The 13,434-nt window shown below is 46.8% G+C and overlaps 2 protein-coding genes across 2 annotated transcripts in view; both read right to left on the bottom strand.

The window, feature by feature from the left end:
- Window positions 1-7,622, bottom strand: part of LOC119460906 (isoleucine--tRNA ligase, cytoplasmic-like) — a 46,796-nt gene extending 39,174 nt beyond the window's left edge. The window contains 6 exon segments of the mRNA XM_037722030.2: window positions 1,418-1,502; window positions 3,946-4,080; window positions 5,503-5,622; window positions 5,964-6,120; window positions 7,004-7,142; window positions 7,502-7,622. Coding sequence (XP_037577958.1) covers window positions 1,418-1,502; window positions 3,946-4,080; window positions 5,503-5,622; window positions 5,964-6,120; window positions 7,004-7,119 — 613 coding nt within the window. The 5' untranslated portion in view covers window positions 7,120-7,142; window positions 7,502-7,622.
- Window positions 7,623-9,479: 1,857 nt separating this feature from the next.
- Window positions 9,480-12,259, bottom strand: LOC119460905 (heat shock protein HSP 90-alpha; the record flags this gene model as incomplete). Its single annotated transcript, XM_037722029.2, is given in 2 exon segments — window positions 9,480-10,476; window positions 10,943-12,259. Coding segments are annotated over 2 exon segments (2,190 nt in total). The 3' UTR covers window positions 9,480-9,603.
- Between the last annotated feature and the right edge of the window lie 1,175 nt (window positions 12,260-13,434).

Here is a 13,434-nt window from a genome sequence, read left to right as displayed (position 1 = left end):
CCAAGTAAAACAGTGCAGCAGTAAAAATTTTCGGAATGCAACACCAATTCAAGATGCTACTGTACTGTGCATACCATGCGCGAAAGGCAAACAAAAAATCCAGCTAATAAACCCTGAAGCATGGTAATTTTCCCAGAAATTTCACCATAAGGTAAACCCCATTTCAAGTTACAGTAAAAGCTCGTTGACTCAAATTCCGCGGGGATGCTACGAAAATTTGAATTATACAAAATTTGAAGTAACGAAAGTCGGAGAAAAAATCACTCAGTTAAGGCATGCGCTCTAACATCACGTTGGCGAGAACAATGTCTATAGTTCGACGCACTGGCGCAGCCAACATAACCGGACGTGGCCAACGCGGTCCAACGCGCCCGACATCGAGATAGCTTTTACTCAATCCGCGCGTTCTTCGTGCCGGCTGCGTCGACCCAAAATGCATTGTGCGAAGCAAAAAAGTGCCCACGCTGCTTCATTGACGGTCGTAGACAGCCGTTCAAAGCGGCACGCGGGTTGCGGATCGTTCTGCGCATGCTTCGAAGAGAGCAGCCAACGGCGCAGTGCAAGTGTCGTAGTGTGACTGGCTGCAAGTGACGCTCGCCCGCACGCTGAAAACGTCAGACTATAAACATGCCTTTCGTTCTGTGCATGCTCCGAAGAAAGCAGCTGACGGCGCGCGCGTTGTAGTATAGAGAGGATGGCATTTCAATCGGCGCAGCACAAGCGGCGTAGCATGACTAGCCGCAAGCAACGGCAACGTCAAGACTGCGCCAGCGCACGTCGCCGTCACCACAGGCCCCGCGACCAGGCACCTAAAGATGGAAAGAGCAAAGCTGTGCGGAACACGCGGCGACACCAGCATCGACAACGTGCTCTCGCGCACTAGCACTCTCCCCATCCATGATGGCGCGGAGTTCGAATTATCGATGGCGGTGTGGATTTCAGTGTGAATGCGTTACATACTGCTTTCAGAACATTGTTGGACAGACCGCGGTGTCTACTTCGAATTATCAAATATTTCGAATTAGCAAGTTGTGAAGTAACGAGCTTCTACTGTATGGGGAAGAAGACTAACTTAGTGTTACCCCAAAGTAGCCCTGGGACTACACGAAATGTCGTAGTGGAGGGCTGCACATTTTAATTTCAACCACCTGCGTTAGTTATTGTGCACCAAATACTACATGTAGACAAGCGTTTTTGCATTTTGTCCTCATAGAAATGCAAAAATCAAGACTAGCATTTGAACCTGTGACTTTATACTCAATAGCAGAATGGAGAGCCACTGCGACAGGTAAAAATAAAGAGCTGCATTTGTTAAAGTTCATCTACTTGCAATGCCCAGTTCACAATAGCAAAAGCAGAACAATGCAAGCCCCTGTTGCTCAAAGAAACATAACCCCATAAAACAGTTGAAGCGTACCTGCAGGATCCACAACTTCTTTGTAGTTCTGGCCCGACTCGAAGTTGGATAGGGGTGTGTTGCAGGCTGTTGAGTAAGGCATCACCTGGTATCAGCAAATAGACAAATAATTAGGGCAAAACTCAGAAGCAGGCAAGAGAACATCAGAATTATGCACATAATCACTACCCTTCCATCACAGAAAAAGCCAGTGGCTGGTTGACAAGTGAAGAAAAAAAGAGAGTGTGAGATAAATTTTATGTTAAACTGACTTGTCAATTTATTTTCCTCTGGCAGTTGTCCTACAGAAACAGCATAGCAAATTACACCAGTACTCTTGCAATGCTTTCCCAGCAGAGCCGTCATCAAATTTTGTAAAATTATTAGTTGCTGCAAACCAATGATGTAATTGTTACTGCATGATCACAAAGATATTCAATTTTCTATTATGAAATCTATCAAGTGCCCCAAAAAACACAATGATAATAATGATGATGCCAACAGAAAACTAAACTGAATTTCATTTCACAGGAGTTCAGATTTGCAGCTCGAAGCAGCTATTCATGAATTTGCAGCTTATAGATGGAAAAAAAAAATCGAAATGATAAAACACCAGGTGGAGGGATACATCACTCTTAGCACCATAATTAGGAGTTCACAGCCCAAAAGTTTGGGAGCAATACACTAACTTCACCCTTATCCACTGTAAATTCTGTTAATGGCACTACAGTCCATGCTACTTTGACATGATGCCTAGGTATGAGGAAGCTATGCACTCAATGCTAAACACAGCCAGTGACTTTTATGAATAATTTTCACCCATGTTCTAAATGTACACGTAATGTAAAGAGCACATTGGAATGTTTACTCCGATTTGTTATTCGCATTCAAATTTGCGATGTCAGCAACTTGTCAAGTGTAATCAATCACAGCTGCAACTGAACTGCTTTTGCCACAGTTGCAGCATGGTAAATGTCTCTAATCTCACTTGTACTACAGTCGAACCCCCCCCCCCCCCCCCCACTTATAAAGATCCCAGATATAATAACCATCTATAGGGTTATAACGACCACGCTTCAGCGCATTTACGATTTTCCAACCCTCCCCATGGAAACTGCTTCCAGATATAACGAATGTTTTTTAAATCGCCGTACTGCTACAATGAACGCTTCGAACCCAGTCATGGTAAAAAGAGGGCACACACGAAGTGCCAAAGCACAGAAGCGCGACCAAACCGGGCGCACAGCAGCGCGCACCCTGCTCTAGTCCAAACCGCAACAATGATACAGCCTTCGAGATGAGCAAGCGATCGGCTCGCGCAGATTTCGAAAACCGCGAAGGAGGTCACGCGTTTTCAAGGCACGCGGAGGCGTGCCACATACAGCATCAACAGCATGGCGCGGGGCGTGCGCTGCCGCATGCGCAGGTGCAATATTGAATGCCACAACGGCGCTCCGGCAGGACTCTTATTTTCGCACAATTGTCACTTGTTTCAATGATTTGGAACGACCGTCTACGTATTTCCACCATGGGACGAACGGCCGCTCAAGCGTTTCTGTCGACATGGCCCTACGCGGCCCGAGTCGGCGAGAACGCTGCACCAAGCACTACCGCCACGCTGTTGCAAAGGGGCGGTGGTTACTACACTGTTGTCAGGAGATCACGGTTCCACAGTGCTTCGTTTATGTGTTTGATGATTGCTGATAACAGCAGTTCACGGTGACGTTTTACCTTTCGAACATAGCATTTTTTTTTTCACACGAAGCAACATAGATAAATTTTCCGCCTCTTGTGTGGCTGACGGGCAGTCGCAATGCCGAGACCATGATGTCCGAGACCTTCGCAGAATGGCAGCATGCCACAGTAGTTTCCAAAGTTTACGCTTCCGGCCAACTGGAACACTTCACTCTAGTGTGCAGAATACAGTCATGTCCCACTGGTAGTAAACTTTATCACAAGCTCTCGAATAAAAAATGCCGGCTGCACTTGCAGTTTCAACATGACAGGTGATCGGAACAATGCGCCGTTTTGAAAGAGCTACACGAAGCCGCATTCCGTTCTTTGGATGAATGTTCCTAGAAGAAGTTTGCAGCTTGGTGCGGGAATGCACCGGGAACAAAAATGACAGTGAAAATCTGGTTTTCAGACCAAAGTACGGCCGAATTGTGTAACTGCTGACGCCAGCCTCAGTGCGGTTAATTTTTTAGCGTTTTTAAGGGCGAGCCCATGTATAACGAACTACTGATATAACGACCAGATTTCACGGAACTATCAAGTTCGTTTTAAATGGGTTCGACTGTAGTGGTTTCAATCATTGAAAAAGTGATGGATGTGCAAGAAGACAAGCTCCTTGCTTCAATCTAGCCCTTTGCACTGAGGGAGGTCTGGTATCTTAACAACAGCTCAGTATGACAATGCCAGCGATAAAGGTAGCCACTAAATTGCAGTGAAATTCGCCTCCTCGAGGCAATTTGATTTGAAAATGCACACAGGCACTGTCAGGCACAGCATTAGCAGTTCACTGAGCATGAATAATAGAGTAGGCTTGCCTTGACTCCCTTGTAGACAAGGCCCTTGTTGTACAGCTGCTTGAAGATAAACCACACAGACTCCATAAACCACGGGTACATTGTCTTGTAGTCATTCTTGAAGTCTATCCAACGTCCCATTCTTGTAACAATGGTCTGAAAAGTTCAGAGCAAGTCACAGTGTTTACTCAACTTTCTGCCACACAACACAGTGTAATTCTCTGTACCAAGTGTGTTACAACAGTCCATGTCAAAAAAAAAAAAAAAAAAAGGAAAGCAAGGAAAGTGACAGCTATTTTCCTACTATTGTTACAAGTGGCCACTATTGCTAACAAGGTCAAACACATGACACGACTTTGCTATCTTCTGTACTGCATATGCAACCCTAAAGCCTGTGATGGAAGTTGGAAGATTGTTTCATATGGAATGGGCCCTTCCACTAAATAAAGCTGAATGACACTCGGCTTTTACTTCCCAAAACCACACTTCAGTCACATGGCAATTCTTTTATGGTGGGCTCAGGATTAATTTCAGCTGCCTGGAGCTTTTCGAAGTTTTCCAAAATCTTAGCATGTGAGCACCTTTTTAGTTCCCATGGCCTTGTTCCTGTAACTCCTTTTTTAGCGTTGAATGGCATAGACACTGAGGCATGGCTAAGGAGGAATTATATAGCCATCTTGATTTGCAGTGCAGTCAATCTATAGATAAAGCTAAATAATTCGGCTTGGCCTTCAACATCAGGTTTGTGGCAAGAAGGTGATGCATCACACTTGCCCTTGGAAATAGAATCATATCTAAAGGAAATGGTTCAACAAAGATGCTTGAATAAGGCAATGGATGTGTACATGTAAACTGTGTATGAAGCAACAAGCATACACCACATAACACAGCAATGCTGTTCAGCTGGAGTTAACTTGTACAATAAACTACTGCAGCAAACTATACGTATCCCCACATGAAATGCAGAATTGACTGATTTTGAGCTGGTCGACATTAATATATTCACATAGTAGTGTGAGCAGTACAATCAACACAGATAATGAAAGATGACTGTCCGTTTTGAAGTAGGCCACAGCAAAAGTAATGCTGAATGATCCATGGCTTTTCCATGCCAAAACTACTTTGGTCAAATGGAGCACTGTAATGATGGGCTCTGGATCGATTTCAACCATCCCCTAGAGAATATTGAAATTCTCGAAAGCATTTTCTTGTGCGAATGGCACTGAACTTGTACTCTGGCACACAGCTGCATTACAACTTGCAAAATGTTTGCAAGAACTCATCCTTACGTGCTTTTTTGTATTACTATCGCTTAATTCTTTGCAAAGTGCTCTATTTCTATTGTACACATAGGAACAGAGGAGCAGTTGGCACCTCTACGAGGCACCATCTCCCTATATACATTTAATTTTTAAAAATATTAACTAAATACATGGGTTGTAGCAGCAAGTTGAATGAATGATGTGTCTGAAGGACAGATTGCTTTAGGTCAACTTGTCCCAGCAAGCTGTGAGAGCACAAGGTCAAGATGGCACCCTTTGGCAATGCCAACTACTGTAACATAAAAGCAATGCTTACCTCCCATTCTTCTGAATACCGCATGACAATCTTTCGGCATTCGGCATTGTAGTTCTCAATACCCAGCTTTTTCACATCATCGGGACCTTTGATACCAAGGGCTTTGTCAATCTCGTATTCCTGAAGTACAGAAAGATAAAGTACATTACTTAGAATGCAAAGGTGATGTTACTTTTGCTGCAAAGCAGACGCAGAGACAACAATCACATGATCCTCTAATCAAGAGCAACTAATGAGGGCTTATAAAAATATACATGCCAGTAGAGAACTTATCTGCTAATAAAGATTTAGCCAAGTCTTTTCAAAGACCTGCAATAACACATTTACGCATGATAAAAACATCAGCATATGAAACGAACAGTGATGCACAAGAAGCTTAGCATTTGCAACTGCCTGTAGTACATACAAGCCAGTGTGTTAAGGTACACGGTGAAACAAAAGTGAGGGAATACAAAACTTACCACAGGCAGCCCATGACAGTCCCAACCAAAACGGCGTTCAACATAAAAGCCAGATTGATGTGCAAATCTTGTCACAATGTCCTTAATAGTGCCTGCTAATATGTGCCCATAATGTGGTAACCCAGTTGCAAATGGTGGGCCATCGAAAAATGAATACCTAGAAAAACAAAAATAGCAATAACGTTAGAGGCTCACCTGAATCAAATTAATCTAGCTGTTAGTACCAGAGAGCAAGGAGAAATGACTGAGGCATCACAAGAACAATCCGAAACTTTTGTAATACAGGTGTCACACGCCGCCCTTTCGATCGCGATCGAGCCCGATCGGGATGGAATGTCTCGGTAACGACGGTCTCCTTTGCGCAAGCGGGGGGGGGGGGGGGGGGGGGGGAGCCAATCGCGGTCGAGAATTTCGATCCGAATCAGTCCCGATCGCGATCAATGGCAACCGTTTACGTGACACCAGTATAGTTCAGTATGCCCATATCTGTCGGTTCCAGATCACTATACACAAGATGAATACTTTTGAGAAAGACTTATCAGTGGCAACACTATAATCACAACAGATTGATTACCATCACTTTTTGTTACTGTTCTGTCACACGGGCATGGTCTAGCGTACACGAGTCTATGGCGACCGAATTGAATGAAGATCCGGTCAAGCATGCCCGCCTTCACTTCTATTCTGCTTCCTGTTTCGATCACGGTTCATGTGTTAAATGCGGGTAAACTTCTATGAGTATCGAAACTGTCCGTGTGGTAATGGTACACGGCACGAAATCTTAAACTTTAATGCACAGAATAACACAGCTTTTCAACTCCATACTGGACACATACGGCGTGCTAACGACGGCAAATTTATCTTCGTGGTATCAAACAAGCACAGAAAATTTGCATAAATGTCGCCAAGCTGCGTACTATAGGCGGTTCATATTTCTTCGTATGACAGGTCAGGAAGACCGCTTACTGCGCAGCAGTTTCAAGGCTCGCTCACAAACGTGCCACGGTGGCTAAAGCGTGGCACGACCGACGACCACGTACCTTGGTCGGGATTTGGAAAGTTTCAGACTCGTCTGAAACGCGTCAATCTCCTTCCACAGCTTGAGGATAGTCTCTTCCTCTGCCGAGAAGTTGACGTTTTCCGGAACTTGCTGCATACCGGTCCTCGCTCGGATGGGATCTGGAAAACGGACGGCATAGGAAAAAGCGAATGATGCAACTTCACATGTTTAGTAGTCACCGAAAACCGGTGTCCACAGCTCGTGAAAGCGGGAAATGACTTGACGGCGCGCGCACGGCACGGACCGCGTCGCGTGGCGTTTCGCGCAGTGGGCGCTGGCGGACGAGCGACAGCGATTATCTCGCGGTCGCTCTCAACACAATGTCATCACGGCCACGCGACGTGACCCACCTCGTGCACCGAAGAAGTTAAAGGCAACAGCGAATAGAAATGCTAACCGTAATACCGGTCTTATGTACGCGTATGGAATCGTCAATCTAAAGAGTGACCACTGTAATAGCGGTCAATCGCAAACTTACTTGAGCCCAAGCGAAAGCTCAATGAATGAAAAGTTCACTACAGCAGCATACGCTTCCCGGCCGCGCCGGTGGCACAGTCGATGGCAATTTCACACAAAAGCCGAAGACCGAGCCGAGTGGAACCGAGCGTATCCGCGTAGGTTGCGTAGTTACGCACGGTCATTGTTGTAAATTCCCGCTTCATAGTTTACAAAGTTTTATGTTAAAATTTGCTGTTAATTTTTTATCTAAGAATTTTTATTGATGGAGCTTGTTTGAGTGCGGTGGTTTGCACGTTAACTAGGTCAGATTTGCGTTTTGCAAGCCCGCCAATTTTAAAGCAGTTCTTGCTACACAAAGCGAAATTTCACTTTCTTACGTCCCACTCTCTTGGCACACACATAGGCCATTTCACCCCTCACTTAATAGACATTGCGAAGAGGCCTTCAAGTCTCTCTATATAAGGAATCTGTTACTCTGGCAAGCCAATGCCTCCTTTGCTAGTAAAGGAGGCATTGGGCAAGCAAACGAGGCACGGAGCTGTGAACCGCGTGCATCGCAGTGAAACATGCTAAATTCAACAGGTGTCTGTGTGTCAATATTTATATATGAGAACATATCCAAGGACCTTACAACGCAATTCCTTGCAGACGCTCAAAATGTGACTGCGAGTTGTGCCATGTAGCTGACGTTGTGAACCATATGAACTATATTAATTCCTCATTACATTGAGCTCATGCTAGCCCGACTACTTTTATTGTTCTTTCTTTTTGACAAAAATGTGCAGCAATATTTTAATGATATGGCGGCCAAATTTAAGTGGTATCAAGTTCATGACGGCGAAAAAAAAAATGAAAAGAAAAGAACCAGCTGTAAGGTGCATAATATTTATATGCACTTTTACTTTTTATAAGCAAACAACTCGGTGACCTGCACTGGATCAAACGAGCCGTACGTCCGCAAAGAAGCCCGAACGATTGCAGAAATCTTGCAGACCAGAGCACGACAACACAAGGACAGTGGAATACACTCGATCAGAAGAACATTAAAGCGCTGAACTCCCAGCAGACGTTTATGTTGTGCTCTATAGTCTGCAAGTATGGAGTCTACACCAACATGCCAAAATTATCTCTCTTTGAATTCAACATTCTGTACAACCGGTACCCCAGAGCGGTTAGAGTGCACTATAAATCCTCGGGATCGGTCCACGACAGCGGTTAGACAGTCATAAAAAAAAAGAAAAAAAAAATTGACGTTATTTTTCAGAGAAAGCTCAAAAAAAAAAAAAAAAAAAAAAAAAAAACCACTCCATGGGTTCTGATGCTTGAGCGGTAATGGGCGCGAAGGCGGCGGGAGGCGTTAGCAGCCGGTCCTACCCATTACACGGCCGGAACGCAACTGAGATAACGTGCCTACACAGTGCGTGACGTCATCAGCCAAAGAGAGACACCCATACCAGCGATACGCTTTTGCTTTGTATCGAGGCTACGGCGTTCTTGGGTCTACGCGCTCGTTCTACGCACGCTGCGATCCGAATACAAAAAGGATGAAAATTGAGCTTGTTGGTACTAACTTCTTGGAGTGGCGCCTAACGACACAGGACGTGGTATCAACATAGTCACCAGAGAGTTCAATGTTATGACCACGGTGACGGGAGCAGGAGCTCCGCAACTATTCTGAGTGGGGGCAGCAACCTGGACTCGTTTCACTTACACAAACGTGTTATTGCGAAGGCAATGCTTATATTTGTATTAGAGGCGGGTCATCCCTCGAACGCTCCCCCCCCCCCCCCCCCCCATCCCAGTTACTGAGCCCCTGGAACGGTTACCAGATACTCTACTCTATAAGCTTGCATTTTACACTTGAATCGGGGCAAACTAGTTTTAATCATTTTGATATGCATGTATTTAGCACGGAACGACAACTGCACGCAAATATCGTAATTATCGTTAAATCAACGCCAGCCATTTTTAAGCTTAGTCAAAGACGACACACCAAGTGCACGAAGGGAACAAATTTATTTCTCTCTCACACACACACAAAAAAAGCACACACATACACACAGATGACGGTGTGAGCTATGTACATGTGACAAAGCTAGTAAGGCACAGAGCGAGGCCAGCTCAGTCAACCTCCTCCATGCGAGATGCGTCTTCATCGTCGCCTTCCAGCGGCGGCATCTCTTCCACCGCGGGTCCCGCCGACGTGTTGTCTCCAGCACCAGCTACTTCATCTTCGTCAATGCCCAGGCCGAGCTTAATCATGCGGTAGATGCGGTCTGCGTGTAGCTGAGGGTCTTCGAGCGCGAAGCCCGAGCAGAGTAGCGCGGTTTCGAAGAGCAGCATGACGAGGTCCTTGACCGCCTTGTCGTTGCGGTCGGCGTCGGCCTTCTGACGGAGGTTGTCCATGACGGGGTGGTCAGGGTTCACCTCGAGGTGCTTCTTGGCCGCCATGTAGCCCATGGTGCTGGAGTCACGCAGCGCCTGCGCCTTCATGATCCGTTCCATGTTGGCGGTCCAGCCGTACTGAGACGTCACGATGCAGCACGGAGACTTGACTAGTCGGTTGGACACGATAACCTTCTCGACTTTCTTGTCCAGGATGTCCTTCATGACCTTGCACAAGTTCTCAAACTTGGCCTTGTTCTCCTCCTGTCGCTTCTTCTCGGCCTCGTCCTCGGGCAGCTCGAGGCCTTCCTTGGTGACCGAGACCAGTGTCTTGCCGTCGTACTCCTTCAGCTGCTGCACGCAGTATTCGTCGATGGGCTCGATCATGTAGATGACCTCGAGGCCACGCTCACGTACGCGCTCGACGAAGGCAGAGTTGGCCACCTGGTCCTTGGACTCGCCCGTGATGAAGTAGATGTGCTTCTGGTTCTCCTTCATACGAGATGTGTAATCCTTCAAAGAGCACATCTCATCGCCAGAAGCGGAAGTGTAGTAGCGCAAGAACTCGGCCAGCTTCTTGCGGTTCTGAGAGTCCTCGTGGATGCCAAGCTGTAGCAAGAAAGGAAAGAAAGCAAGAGGGTTCAATAAGTGCATCCGAGTAATTGTCGTAAATTGTGTACTAGATATAAGTGGTGCGCAACATATGCAAAGGCAGCAATGGGGATGTTTTTTTTTTTTTTTTTTTTTTAGTTTGAAGCGAACGTTACGGTTCAGGCTTACAATGGCTGCAATAGGCGAATACGTGCGGAATAATCACGCTAAAAATGTTGGGCACGTACGATAGACCGCGCCAATCGGGCATACAGAGAGAGGCCCTGACGGATCCGAGTTATGCTCATTTATGTTCTTCCATATGCACCACCACGCACATCAAGGCGCAGACATCGGAACTTCGGGAGAAGCCCAACATCGGCGCTTGTGCGCGGCGCGTTATGTGCAGGAAGATTACGAGATGTATAGGGAGAAAAAAAAAAAAAAAAAAAAAAAGCAAAACGAGAAATAGCGAGTGGCCTACCTTCATGTTCTTGCTGAATTGCTCGTAGAATTTCTTGAACATGTCCCGGTCCTCGGCGATGCTGTCGATGAGCTCGAGACATTTCTTGACGAGGTTCTTCCTGATCACCTTGAGGATCTTGTTCTGTTGGAGCATCTCACGGGAAATGTTGAGCGGCAGGTCCTCGGAGTCGACGACGCCCTTGACGAAGTTCAGGTACTCCGGGATGAGGTCCTCGCAGTTGTCCATGATGAAGACCCGGCGCACGTACAGCTTAATGTTGTTCTTCTGCTTGCGGTTTTCGAACAAGTCGAACGGCGCGCGCTTGGGCACGAAGAGAAGCGCGCGAAACTCGAGCTGGCCTTCCACCGAGAAGTGCTTGACGGCCAGGTGGTCCTCCCAGTCGTTGGTCAGAGACTTGTAAAACTCTCCGTACTCCTCCTGCGAGATGTCGTCGGGGTTGCGCATCCAGATCGGCTTGGTCTTGTTCAGTTCCTCGTCTTCGGAGTACTTCTCCTTGATCTTTTTCTTCTTTTTCTTGTCCTTGTCGGCCGACTCGTCGTCATCCTCGACGTCCTCGATTTTGGGCTTGCCCTCCTCGTCGGGCTTCTCGTCCTCAGTCTTTTCCTCTTTCTCCTTTTCTTCCTCTTCGTCATCGGAGACTTCCTTCTCGCGTTCCTTCTGCACCAACAGGCGGATCGGGTAGCCGATGAACTGCGAGTGCTTCTTAACGACGTCCTTGATACGCCTCTCCTCCAGGTACTCCATCTGGTCCTCCTTCAGGTGGAGCACGATCTTGGTCCCGCGTCCGAGGGGCTCGCTGTTGTCGGTGCGAATGGTGAACGAACCGCCGGCCGATGACTCCCACGTGTACTGCTCGTCGTCATTGTGCTTTGAAGTGACGGTCACCTTGTCGGCGACGAGGTAGGCCGAGTAGAAGCCTACGCCGAACTGGCCGATCATGCTGATATCGGCGCCGGCCTGGAGCGCCTCCATGAACGCCTTGGTGCCAGACTTGGCGATGGTGCCCAGGTTGTTGATCAGGTCCGCCTTGGTCATGCCGATACCGGTGTCGATAATCGTCAGGGTGCGGTCGTCGCGGTTGGGGATAATCTTGATGTAAAGCTCCTTCTGGGCGTCGAGCTTGCTCGGGTCCGTGAGAGACTCGTAGCGGATCTTGTCGAGAGCATCCGAAGAGTTGGAGATCAATTCACGCACGAAGATCTCTTTGTTCGAGTAGAAGGTGTTGATGATAAGGCTCATCAACTGGGCGATCTCCGCCTGGAAGGCGAAGGTCTCCACCTCCCCGGAGTCATCTATGCGTGTTTCCTCGGGCATCTGCACAAATGAACAGTCGTTTAAGAGTACTGCATCCTTCGCGTTCGTCTCACACAGATCTCGAAGTACGCTCAAATTAAATTAAATAAAAAAAAAGACGAAATAGAATGCGCACTACAACGGGTATAAAAATTCGAAGAAAGCGATACCGTCGCCGCCAATAATGTCAGATTACAGCGTTAGTAAAGTATTGCGACATGTTAATGAAGCCACATTGCTACAAACACATTAGCAAAGAATTTAACAGCTGCAGCAAACAAACGCGAAGGAAATACATGCACAAAGTAGAAAATTTGGACACGTTGAATCGTCACTGGACTTACTTTGACGAGAATGCGTCACTTGCAACGGCCGCTTGGCTCAGAAACAAGCAAGGCTTACAATGAAACGATGAATGACGAATAAACCTGCACGCCGCCCGTCACCGGCTTTTTGGAGACGCCGGAGAATGTTCTAGGCCGCTGTCTGCTTGCTGTAGTGCTCCGCACTTCCGGTGCTGATGCTTACGGCAGCCTGCGGTTCACAATAAATTTTACAGAAGGTCTTCTTGCCCTTTATTAAAGTCAAATTAGGCGTGTCAACTTGCTTAGCAATAATAATTTGTTTACTTTTACTTTATGCGCACTTGATTTGTAGGGACTATTTACCGGAAACAGTATTATGCAGAAACGTCTAGAATGTTCTAGAAGCTTCGAGAATGTTCATAAAAAGTAGTCCCTATTCCGGCGGAAGTCGATGTCAAGCGGTGACGTCATAAACATTTTTTCGTTCTTCTTTACGCAGAAAGTTTGCTGAATCGAGATGAAAGTAACGATTAAACGTACAGGCTTGTTCCAGGTGAACACGCGGCTTCGCTTCGAGAAACGCCACTGCAGCCACCGTGGCCACAAATAAAAGCAAGTTTTGCGCAAGCATGGCCTCCGAGATTTTGCACGCCTGCACATGCAATCTTGGAGGCCATAGCATAGGTTAGAAGCGTGGCTTCGTGTTGTCTGCTGTTCGGGCGCACCAGACTCGCGTCCCTTGAGCTGCGGTGAAGCGAACTTCTCTCGCAAAAACAAACGGCTGTCTCTCTCAAGACAGCCATCACATCTGGGCGGCCGGCGAATTCCCCATTCTAACTCAAATGAACTGCATCGACACCAGAAAGCTATGCGTTTGAACGCAGAGAGTGT

This window comes from Dermacentor silvarum, chromosome 8 (assembly GCF_013339745.2).
Source record: "Dermacentor silvarum isolate Dsil-2018 chromosome 8, BIME_Dsil_1.4, whole genome shotgun sequence".
Classification (NCBI taxonomy): domain Eukaryota; kingdom Metazoa; phylum Arthropoda; class Arachnida; order Ixodida; family Ixodidae; genus Dermacentor; species Dermacentor silvarum.
The sequence above is the reverse complement of the archived record's forward strand: the minus strand, read 5'-3'. Positions and strand labels throughout refer to the sequence as shown.